This window comes from Diachasmimorpha longicaudata, chromosome 3 (genome assembly GCF_034640455.1).
Source record: "Diachasmimorpha longicaudata isolate KC_UGA_2023 chromosome 3, iyDiaLong2, whole genome shotgun sequence".
In the NCBI taxonomy this organism is placed as follows: domain Eukaryota; kingdom Metazoa; phylum Arthropoda; class Insecta; order Hymenoptera; family Braconidae; genus Diachasmimorpha; species Diachasmimorpha longicaudata.
The window spans coordinates 8,809,044-8,821,147 of record NC_087227.1 but is presented as its reverse complement, the minus strand read 5'-3'; the positions used below and the strand labels follow the sequence as shown (position 1 = coordinate 8,821,147).

General features: G+C 38.2%; 1 protein-coding gene and 1 long non-coding RNA gene across 10 annotated transcripts in view; one reads left to right on the top strand and one right to left on the bottom strand.

Annotated features, from left to right (window-relative positions):
- Rbp6 (RNA-binding protein 6) overlaps positions 1 to 12,104 on the top strand; it is a 329,371-nt gene that overhangs the window by 11,527 nt on the left and 305,740 nt on the right. For 2 of the 8 annotated variants that reach the window (XM_064116327.1, XM_064116326.1), the window contains exons 1-2: positions 5,315 to 6,169; positions 7,355 to 7,395. The exons of 4 other annotated variants lie outside the window; for them this stretch is intronic. In XM_064116327.1, the coding sequence (XP_063972397.1) occupies positions 6,105 to 6,169; positions 7,355 to 7,395 (106 nt within the window). In that variant the 5' untranslated portion in view covers positions 5,315 to 6,104. Of the gene's footprint in view, positions 1 to 5,313; positions 6,170 to 7,354; positions 7,396 to 12,104 lie in introns of those variants that run through there. 2 more of the 8 variants (XM_064116325.1, XM_064116328.1) reach the window with 2 other exon arrangements.
- LOC135160137 (uncharacterized) overlaps positions 1 to 12,104 on the bottom strand; it is a 43,083-nt gene that overhangs the window by 6,453 nt on the left and 24,526 nt on the right. The window contains exon 2 of one of the 2 annotated variants that reach the window (XR_010298507.1): positions 9,615 to 10,059. This is a non-coding gene — a long non-coding RNA (uncharacterized LOC135160137). The remainder of the gene's footprint in view (positions 1 to 9,614; positions 10,060 to 12,104) is intronic. The other variant, XR_010298508.1, reaches the window with a different exon arrangement.

Below are 12,104 nucleotides of genomic sequence, written 5' to 3'. Positions count from 1 at the left end.
AATCATCTCGAATAGTCCATTGTTGAGTTGATGAGTTTTTGGATTTAGAATTCAATGAAAATATATGAATTATCAGTTTCTGTGATTCTTATCTTTTCATTCGAGATTAAAGTGAAGGGAATACGTGTTGACAGTGAGAATGCAGTAAAATGACCCCTCCGGTCGTTGGTAGATGCTCGTAATCGCTCGTAACTGGACTCTGAGATTCTTGGGTAAGCGATATATATATCTATATAAAATTGAGTATAAGACTTTCGTTCACAAGTCCTTCTATTACGCATTTCCAACTCGTTGGACCGGAAACGACGAGATAAGACGGTCTAGTCACTTTGGTGATGCTGCTATGACATGAAAGTGGAAATATTTTTACGGTGTGACTATTCACAAATACCTGCGATGTAAGAATAGTCGGGGAGGGAGTCGGTGGATAATTATGATTATTATTTGCTGAAAAAGCTTGTGTTTCACTAGCACTTTCAGTTTTTTTTTTAATTCTCTCAAATTCTGATCGTGAACTCATTTGAAAATTCGATTTGTCCGGAATTTGCTCATTGCTATATCAATGAGTTGAATTTTTATCCGCCCAACGGATATTCTGACTCTCATCCCTCACGGAAAATAGTGTTTCCCTCGTTTTTCCAAGGAATTTCGTCGCATTTATCAAATGAAAAAAAAAACAAAAAAAAAAATTCACCACTCCCGTCTCGTTCTCATCGGCGTGCAGGCAGCGCCTTTTTGCCCCTTTTCAAACTCCCCACATACTGGATTCACTATCCATGCAACCTCTCCCCACCTCCTCCCCTCTACTTGAATCATTTCGAAGATGAATTCCCTCCTTGTATTTCTCCCATCCCTTTCTTTCATCCCCTCATTTTCTTTCAACTTATCTTTCCGTTTTTCTCCTCTCCTCCTCCTCCCCCCCCCCCCCACCGCCCCTTGAACGAGAAAGTACACACGTAGCAAAAGAGCCAATGTCGGTTTTCGACTACCCAAGTGGAACGTATGATATATATCTCACATGATACAAGTGAATTTTTACCTTGTTTATTTCACCGAGACGTAAAAATATTGAGTCTAAAGAAATTCGGTGATTTTTTATCAAATTTTTTTTTCACCACCACCACTTCATCGCGTATAGTTTTTCTTGGTGGGCTCTTGGTGATGGATAGGTAGAATCCAATCAGCACAGAATGCATTATTCAAATGAAGCCAGTGGCACAATCAACTTATTGAGGAAAAATGAAGAAGAGAAGTAAAAATTTCATCGTCTCTCTTCACTCCTGAATAGCCGGATAAAATCATTAAATTTTGCTCTTCAATCGAAGTTCACAGGTTCGATATAAAATTTTCAATCTTTGAATTGCTGGATAAAATCATTGAATTTCATCTTCTTCATTTCTCATTGATGGCTTTGAAAATCTTGCGAGGGGTCGACTAATGGTCTTAGAGGAAAAAATAACTGAATAACGAAGTTTGAATAGTTTTCTGAATGGAAGATTGGAAAATGTGTGTATATATGGGTTAGAGAAATGTAGGGGCTCTGGAAATTTAGCATTTCTGGCCTCCATGAGTTAGGAGTTGGGTTGGATGGAAGTCTTTCTGCTTATCTGCATAGTTTCTTCGGCTTTAAATCATTGGTAGGACAGCACGAAAACTGGGACACGCGATCCCCCATCTCCCAGCGCCCTCTTCCTTCCTGCTGGCGTTTTCAATGTGTGGCACGTTAGATTCCTCAGGATGGATTCGAAATAATGAACATTGAACTGAATTTTTTTTCACTCGAATAGCTAATCAATATCACTGGAATAATTCAAGGTTTAAAAATAATACATTTATTTTTTATTCAAGTGTATGGTATCTACTCGGAGTTTGGAGTGTTATCTCTTTCATTTAGCACAAATATTTTACCACCGAGTTAAATCGATAGTTCGAACTGTAGATAGTTGTAAGAGGGATCATAAACCTTGTGAAAGGAAGTCTCCTCGAAGGTGCAAAGAAAAAGGACAGGGGGAGAGACAGAGAGAGGAAAAAATGAATTGTGGAAGGATAAGGTCGAGTGTATATTGGGTTGAAATGATATTTTTCAGTAAGCACTGATACTAGGGAGAATAACAATCGAAATTGGAGGGATGAATGGATGAGGTATAGTTGTGGTATTGGTATAGATGTTGATGGGGAGAATTGGTGGGTGGGAAATGATGACTGCAGTGCAGGCATTCCGTCACGTTTATCGGAGAAAACCACTGGGACACGAGTGATAATGAACAAAAATTTGTAAATCGTGGAATACATTACCAATAAATTACATTGTTCAATGACTTTTTCAACTACAAAATGCTAATATTTCACTCGTGTCTCTTATTGACTTAATTGGTAATTGAAATTTTTTATTTCACTATTAATTCTCGTGATTGAGTAAAAATATTTCACTTATTGGATTTGTATGCTCACAACGATGTTGAATTGCTGGTTTTTTTACTTGATTTTTTCGAACACCTGGGGCTGTTTATTTAGGAGTCGAAGGAGGCTGTAGCTCGCTAATTGACGGAGGGGGGTCAATTCCCCCTCACTGGCAACTTATTAGTGCGTCTGGACTGGCATTTTAAAACTGGATTACCACCTCATCACCTTTGGTGTACGTTATATTTGCTTGGTTTTCTTATTCTCAATATTATCTCGAGAATTCAGCGGTTGAGACGGTTAAAACGAGGAAATTAGTGAAGGCACTTTCTTGATTTCTGTTGTATTTTCCGAATTAACACAAGTTGCTAATTGTGAACGGGAAATTACTGTTTTACAATTAGAGCCGATAAACCACCATAAATCGTGATGAAATAAGATATCAATAGTTAACAATCTCAAGTGTATAATATTTTCTAAAATATGAATTTTTTGGTAAAAAATTTTTCATTAATTTCGTTCATCAAAATAGTAATTCCACATCGGTACATCAAAATGTCGCAGTTTTCTCTCTCACTGCACAGGGTACTATTCCAATCGGTGAATGAAAGAAAAAAAAGAACAATTAAAAATGAATCGAAGAAGCAGTAAAATCACGGAATACTTGAAACACTTTCTCCAGTCGGTAAAGTTGACTTTTGGATTAAAATAACGAATAGGAATGAGATTTATACGGCAAGTGGAATGAGAGGGGGTTGCGATGGAGGCAGGCCTGGTGGATGGGCAATTAGTTAATTGAGTTGATCGATGGATTTCGTTGGGGCGACGCGCACCAACTCGACGTCTGATTGAGAGCTTCCACTTCATCCGTGTGAAATGCGTAATTCGTGTACGTACATTGAACGTATGTGTCGTGTTTAATGCCATATAGACTGGTTTGTGTGTATGAAATTCGGATGGAGGTGGGGGATGGTTTGTCGGCGAACAAAGGTACATCCCCATGCCGATTCGATATCCACACTATCCTCTTCCTCCTCCCCCCCCCCTCCCCCGTTCTTCCTCTATCTGCATTGGTTCTCGTCATCAGGCCGATACGTAGTAGACTGTCAAGTGGTGGTTGGAGTTTGTCGTTAAAATTATCCAAATTGTCGCTTTGTGTATTGAGACTGAATTTTCATAGTTTGTTTGATTGATCCGGATGCTGTAGAACAATAGGGACATCGGATGGAATGAACGATAAATCCCTGTTAAAGGGTTGTTATGATGAAAATTCCATATGCTTTAGTTCAATGATAGCTCACTGATACCTAAATTACGATAAAAAATTTTAATTGGTTATTTTTCACTTACTGAAGTTATCACATGCAATGTAGGAATTCGGAAATTGTCAATTTTCATTTTTATTCAGGAATAATGGTAGGTAGGTGTAGGATAAATTCAAATATTGAAATCATTTTATTTTTTTCTACTGAAAATCTGGGAATGTTTACACACGATTGGGTTTAAAAAACGATCTGTTGGGGCGGACTGGAGTTAAGCTTTTCGAGAATCTAATTTAGAACGTCTACGTGAAAACGTTAGAGGACACAGAACGGACGGATATTCTGCAGGAGTAGAGGCACATAAATGGGAACTCTGAGAAGGGAAGAGAGTACGGTGTTAGACCAGGGGATGCCTGGGGTAAGGGGGAGGGGGAGGGTTAGTCTATTGCCCATGGAGTGAATTCAAGTGGCAGTGTGTATGGGGTTCAACATAAGATGTATGTATACAGATATATAGTATGACATTGGGATAGTAGTGGGATGCTGAAGCGCAAGACGCGCGGTTGCACGCAGCAGTTACGTGACCGGCGTGACGATTATGCAAATGGCCGGTTGCTTCCGAGTTGAGCCATGCGTGATTTAGTGCGGGAACACCGGAGATAAGGACGGACGGGTTTAAGGTAGGTAGGAAAAGCCAGTATAATAAACTGGTTAATCGGAAAGAGACGTATTAGTTGTTCTTTTTTCTTTTTTTTTATCATTTCAACTCGTGAAAAGTCCATTTACATTTTTCCGAATATCTGGTGAAACTTAAGGGTAACATCATCGGAGGGGAATTTCAACGCAGAAGTCATAAAATCTAATCTGAAAGTCGTAAAATTCAAAGGGAAGTGGGATTCAAGGTGTTGGCATACCGTGAATTATGTAATCATTGGGATTGAGGGACGGTGGGAAGGAGAGGGGTTGAAGAGAATTCTGCACGAGTTGAGATAAAAATTGAAAAATCCTTCTTTTCTCCCTGACCAAGGTCAATACTATCCCACGTGTCCTATACTCCCTGTGGCTCAGTACCGCTAAGCTCAACTCTATTCTCGAAAACCATCAAGTAGTGCAGTACCGTACTGAGTCAGCCTGACTCCGTCGTATGGTACCACGAAAAAAAGCACTGCGATGGAGGGGGCAAGGGGGGAGGGGGAGAGAGAAAAAAAAATCAACATGCCGAGTAGGCGGGTCTTGTCTCCCTCCACTTGTCCAGCTTTTGCCTCTCGCTCCCCTCCGCCCTCACTACCCCCCTATTCCACCCTCACCCCTCTGCCACCCATCCACCCACCAGTCCACCAACTTCCATTCCTCCCCCTCCCTCCACCCTGCGGCCCCCTTACACATACATTGGGTACATTCCCTCACCACACATTTTCGGCGGGCTGCTGGCACTGCTGCTATCTACCGTCTACTGTATGAAGTCTATGTGTGCATTGATGCGCATGCGCTAAAGTGCATCCAGACGGCAGCAGCAGCGGCGGCGGCCAAAACTCTCCCTCCTCACCTCCCCCATCCCCACCCATCCAAAAACTAGCATGCACAAGCGGTACTATCCTACTTATCCAGCACCCCACCCCAATCCCCCTACCCCCCACTGCCCCGCACCTACTGAGCGCAGTGTCGCGTTGAACCTCTAACAGAGCGCGTCGCACGTAAGAGTACCGGCCGCCGCCCGTCATCAGTCGCCGTACCGCGCAGCCAACGTTAACCTCTTACCTTTTATTAGTTTTTAGTAGTTTTTTCAGTAGTAAGGCATACGCCATACGTATCATCATTGAAATAAATATACCAACAACAACAAATAATAAATAATCTGTTGTTATCTCTCAATTTATGAGAGAGACGGAAGATAAGGTGCATCTTGATTATCCAGTGAAAAGAAGAGAGATAATTCGCAACTGTTGAAATAATTCGTTGGCAATTCTATTGACGATAAGGGGGTTGAACAGCAGTTTGTTTAATACATCAAAGTACACGAGGCTTTTGCTGCCCCTAACCCCCTCGCGGCCACCCTCCCCCACCCTCACCTTATTTTTCCGTGTGTGTCAGACAAGGCGCGCGCGCGTGCTGTGTTACTGTTTTTGTTGTCATTATTATTTTCTTAAGTTTTCTATATCGTTGACGGAGCTTGAGGGATTGTCATCATTTGTTGTTAAGTGTGGTTACTCAGTCTGTGGTGATTATTGAAGGTGTTGCATTCATTGGATTAAAAATCAATTTGATTTTTTTTAAACTCTGTGATTTTTAAGTTATTGTGAATGAAGTTTAGGGGAAAATAAAACAAAGTTGGAGAGAACTTGTGACAAAGGATTGATTTTTTTTTTTTAAAGAGTAAAACATTGTCAGTGTGAAGTTGGTTTGGTTAATTAATCTGTGCGAAGAATTATCTTGGATTTTAATATGGAGCCACAGGGTCAGGAAATTGTTGCCAGCGGATCATTGTCGGAAGTCCCTAATGATCCAGGGTAGGGCATGATGGTCCAAATTTTTTTTTTTCTTTGCAATTTTTTTTTTTTCAAATTCAGATGATTGTTTTCTTTGTTTTTTTTTCCTTCATTTTTGGGGGAGATTTTGCCAGTAGTGGAAGAAAGTTTAATATATATCTGGTCGACGCCACCTCCCGGGCTGAGAGCCATCTCCCCTTCTCCATCTCCTCTTTCTCCTATCCACCTCCACTTCTCATCCCCTTTTTAGTTTTCGTGCCACCCCCGCACACGCGACCTACCCTTCCTTGGTACTGAGTATACCACCACCATCGTATGCGATCCCATTTGGTTTACATCTCATTCCTCATTCTTTCTATCTCAAATGCACCCGGTGAATGATACAAATGGGACAGGAGTATTACTGAACTTACGGAATTTATTATTTTTTTCACACCTCTTTATACCTTTAATTATGTAAATTGATTAGTTTCCATTCTTTGATTTTTTAAAATCAATTGAATTTTATTCTTCATGGGGATAAAAAAATTTGCACGTGCCTTTTGGAATGATTATTAATGATTAAATATTTTCAAAGAATATTAACGGATATTTTTATGACCTAAAATTTTTTCACACACCGAAAAATCAGCATTGAACACCACGTGACGCAGACGCGGGCGATGCTATTCACGATCACGTGGCGTCTTGGGTGTATTTGAAGGTGGGGATGATGCTGTTTTCAATGTAGTCAGCGAAAGGTGGGAAGGGGGGGGGGAGGAGGAGGAGATGAGAAGAGATATTTCGGTGAGGAGTAATAAAATAATTATCGCCGAAGTATTTCCATTCTCATTCATATTTTTACTCAATGCCTCGTGCCAATTATGATTTTTTCCCCTGGAGACTATGGCAGCCGATTGGTGGCGGTAAATTTGAATTGAACAATAATGATCAATGATTCAATGAAAAATAAATGGCTTGATAAATCCCAAGATGAAGGAAAAAAAATCAAATCTTTGACGTTTAGCATAGATTAATGAGGGTTGCTTGTTCTGTGGTGACACCTGGTGTCCACAAATGGAGTTTGCGCAGAGGGTATCATGAAAATTTTCAATCTGTGCGTAAAAATTCAAGAGTTTTTAATTGAGAGAACAGCCACCGCTGGATGTGTAAGCGAGAAAAAAAAAGTGATAAAAAAAGAAAATCACCCTCTTTCTTTCTGTTTAGGAAAATGTTCATCGGTGGTCTATCATGGCAGACTAGTCCAGGTGAGAATTACACCGAATTATTGTACCTATTAATAGCTGATGATTATCTTTATTATTTCATAAGTTTGCTATTGAATTATCATGAGATATGTCAGATGATATCTAATCAATTTGATTATACTGAATTCTAATGGTCTTAAATTCTTGGTGATGTGATAACACTCATGATAATGGGTTACTCATTGTTTATATACGACTTAACAATTTGAGGTGGGGAGGGGGACAGTGGGAGGGATTACCCAATGTCACTTGAAAAAAAAAAAGAAATCCTCTTTACATTTATTTTAAAGTAGTCTGAGGACAGATATTGTGAGTTTCTAGGCACTGAAGGAGGCGTTGTATGCTCATTAGCGTTATTTGCCGTTGTTACATAAGTCATTCTCTGCAACATCCATTTGAGCCTTCAAACAATTTCATTATGATTGCATTGCTCTTTTATATTTACAGTCAAATTCATTGAAAAAAAAATGACAGCCTGTGAAGAATGGATTTTGTTTATTGAATGGAGGAAAAAAATTAATAACTAACGTGATATTTCATAGACAAATGCCACCAGGCGTGTATTTAATTACAACTGAATTTTTATTTTGTTATAAAAATATCAACGGCAAATAATGTTTTGAACGTTTTGAAGCAGTGGTCATTTTACTGCACTTCCCACGCCATTCATGGAAAACGTTTACGAGTATTTCCTCTACCTCGTGCGCGTGTTCACAAGATCCATGGATATTGTGTGTAAAGAACTCCTCGGTTATGTTCACAACAATTGTTTATGCTATTTTTATTTATTTATTTATGCGGAAAACGTGCCGCAAACACTTGCACTTGACACTCTCTGCTGACTTTTATTGTCATTACATTTGTGCAGTTTGTCATTTTTTTTTTAAAACGTTTGAAGAAATAATTATTGGCTTCAAGGACGATAGTCTCGCGACGCTAGATTTGTTACAATAGATTTTATGTCAGAGACCTTTAACGAAAGAAAAAAAAAATCACTCACAATGAGCAGCGTAAAGCCTCTTGTTGGATTTTAAAAAAAAAAACGTGAATGCCCCTTTTTATTTTTAGGGGGCCATTCAAAAGCCTCGGCTAATCGGATTTTACTTTGTTAACAATTTCAAATGAAGGAGTATTGTTTTTTTTTTTATTTTCTCGCTCTGTACGCACTGCAGTCCATGAGTAGTTCCAGTGAAAATTAAATTGAATGAGAAAAATTCAGGGGAAAATGAAACTTGAGTTTAAGTGGTTGCGAGATACTATACCATGGATTATGTTTTTAAAAAAATTTCCGCTTTCTTCAATCATTTAAAGAATTGTCATTTGACAGTGACGTTTCAACTCAACTCGATCATCGTGTCTGATGCAATAGTGCGCAACAACACGTCCCTCTCTCTCTCTCTCTCAGTTTCAAACTCTCCTCTCCTTTTTCGCTATTTTTAAACGTAATTGCAACCCGGCCGTTTTTAATGGGCGAGGCCGACAGATGGACGGGAGAGCTTGCAATAAGAGAGACAACTGGCTATGGTGGATCATAAAATGAAGAATGCTGTATTACAAAAGTCATGACTATGAAAATTTCGGGGCGAGTTGCAGTTTGGACATTGAGAATTTAACCTCATTCATTGCGACATTTCCATGGTAATTCTTTTGTTCTCTGTAATAGAGCGAATTTATTAAACGGTCTTCGTGCTTTTGTCACAGAATGGAAGCTTTGGAGAAGAAATTTTTTTTTTTTAACGATTCTGTAATTTTGCTTGGACATGACTCGAGGTGGTATGAAATGTCGAGGTGGTTTGATGTATAGATATGATAAATACTCGCTGGGGAAAAATACTTTGTAAAAATTTGGTGAAATGCTCAGTACAAATTACGGAAGTCGCAGTTCACTCAGTGATTTTAGTTACAATATCGTAATTCTTCATAGGGAATATTCAATCGAAAATTGGGGCGAATTAATTATTCAAATGAGCATATGCTTGCCGTTTCATGGAAACTTGTCACGATATTTCTATTTTTCTATTTTCATGTGGTCAGCTTATTTTCTTTTTTCAATTTGTCGGAAGAGAATAGAAAAAAAAAATGGGAGATGAGCATCAGTTTGACGAGTGTCTACTCGACCCGTTGGGAACACTCTCGTGCATGCATAGAGGGGGCCTCTAATTACGCAACTAGGTCGACAAGGGGTCGCCTAATTTATTTGCGACATAGGTGAAACATACTCAACATGGGCAACTGGCTCTTCTCATCCCGAACAACATCAACTTATAACTCTTTATATTTCTTTCACTCTGTTATTCCATTATCGTTATTTCTGTTATTTTTTTCGGTCTTTCGTTATTATTTGTTGAGCAGTAATGGAGTTATTCATCCACTGATTGATTTTTCATAGTCGTACGTCTATTAAAATGAACAATATTGTAATATTCGATGAAACACATATTTTAACTGGGATGAGGTCAACGACACTTCAACTAACGCGCATAATTCGTAACGTGTACGCACTTTCTTCCGCGTACGATGATCACGGTGTCCCTCTACTTCTACTTTCGACTCTCTCACTCACCATTTCGGTTAACTAATTTTACCAACTGCCAACCGTGTATCTTTAGATTCTGCTTTGAAGCGTCCATGGATCACCAGCATACTTCCTAGGTAGCCATCGTTCTGCAATATTATTTGTTTTCATTCAACAATTTAATAAAATCACTTCATAAAAATATATGGATAAATGGTGGAAGGCCCTCGAGGCAACGACTAGTTGAAAATTATTTCAAAAATATGCAACGAATTTTATTGAAAATAAATATGATTGAATAAAATACAAGTGGAATAAAAATTTTTCAAATTGTGATAATTTTCACTGCAAATGATTACAAAATCTCGGGTAATATTTGACTTCATTCACTGGATTTTTCCAATATTCATGAAAATACATGCTGTATCCATTATTGGATAAGTCAATGGAGAATATTTTCAATTTAATTCTATAAATAACTTATACACTGACATTTCATATTGCATTCTATGATTCTTCTCTTTCCATTGGGTATGGAGAAAAATAAAATGACCTTGAGATATATCTTTCGTTAATATAAAAATAAATCGGTTGAATTGCACTTCGGTTATTGAACGATGGTGACAATGGAGAGAGTGGGAAATACGGAAAATAAATATTTTCAACATAAAGTGAAACTAGTGAAGGTGAGTTGTCGGGATTCGTACAGAAGCTTTAAGAACTGGAGCGTGCGGATGTATACAAGAGTCTGGGGGATGATGGGTGTGTGTGTAGGGGGGGGATATGAGGGGGGTATACGTTGGCCGATATCACAGTGGAGACGGTAGAGAGTCGAGGAAAATATACATCGAGAGTTAATGGGTGGGGAGGTGTGTGAATAACGAGACAGTGGGAGAGATGATGATGCTGGGGTGAGGTGGGACAGGGAAAGGGGGTGTGGGGTGAGACGTGGAGTTTCATTCAGTGTCGTATCGTATCGACGTTTGCGGTGATTAAACCTGGCCATTATTTCCCTCGACCTGTCGGTGCGTTTTCAACCTAGTTTCATCCACTCGATGTAACTCCATTGCGTCTTCAATAATTTCAAGACATAAGTCATTATTTTTATCGTTTTTCTCGCATACACTAATTGTTTTTTTTTTATCGGAAAATGAGATAATTTAAAGTTGAATTTTGCGATTGGATTTTTTTTCATTATATTGAGAAAAATATTTAGTTGGAAGTTACCGAACTCGGGTTCACTTACCGATTGCAGAAGTGAGTAGAAATATTTAGAGGAAAATTATGGAGTGTTTTGCTAGAACTCCATCCTAATCAGTCACATAATTCTGGGTTTTTAGAAATAATCAATCATGCGGTGTGAAGTAATAATTGCTCTTTGATTTTATGCCGAAGCGGCTGTGAGGTAAATTCTAAAAGAAGAACTTGCCACAATATGAGGTAGCGTGGAGGTAGTTGTATCCGATAGTTTATGAAGAATGTGCATGGGGAAAGTAATATTTAGTGAAAATTACGAAACGATTTCCGTAATTTTTAATGGAAAATCGTTGGTAAGAAGAACTTTGAAATGTTTGGAAAATTCTCAAGCTCAGAAGTTGACGGTTTATTTGTGGGTATCTTTCAATAAAATTTCTCAATCATTGGGAATTTCTTAATTAAGAAATAGTCGCTGCAAATATCGTGTACAGGAAGACCCTCGAATAATAATTATTTTTTAAAGTAGACGTCACATGGAAATAGATACCCGCTTTTTAACCTACAGAAAAAAAGTTTCGCTTCCCATTGAATATTCAAAGAGGATGCTATTTCCTCTTTTTAAAAAAAACGAATAAAACATTTTGTGTCAGCAATCTATGCCACCATGTTTGATTTCGAAGTATTTCCTTTTTACATTTGAATATTTTAGATTGAGCCTAAAAAAATTACCATTTTTTAACTGAATTTGATTATTCCTTAATTTAATTATTCTTTTCACTTAATTTAATTTCAAGTAAATTTTTTCCTTTCTCAAAATAGATTATTATATCTTGTGTATTTGATATATATAAATTTAATTCTTTCAATCGATGAGATTAATTAAAAATTCCCATTAAGATATAAAATGAGATTGCATTATCGAAACATTGAATGAGATAGTAATCTGCAGAAATGTTGAATTCAAGTACACTGAAAAAAACGTGATAAAATGTGATGC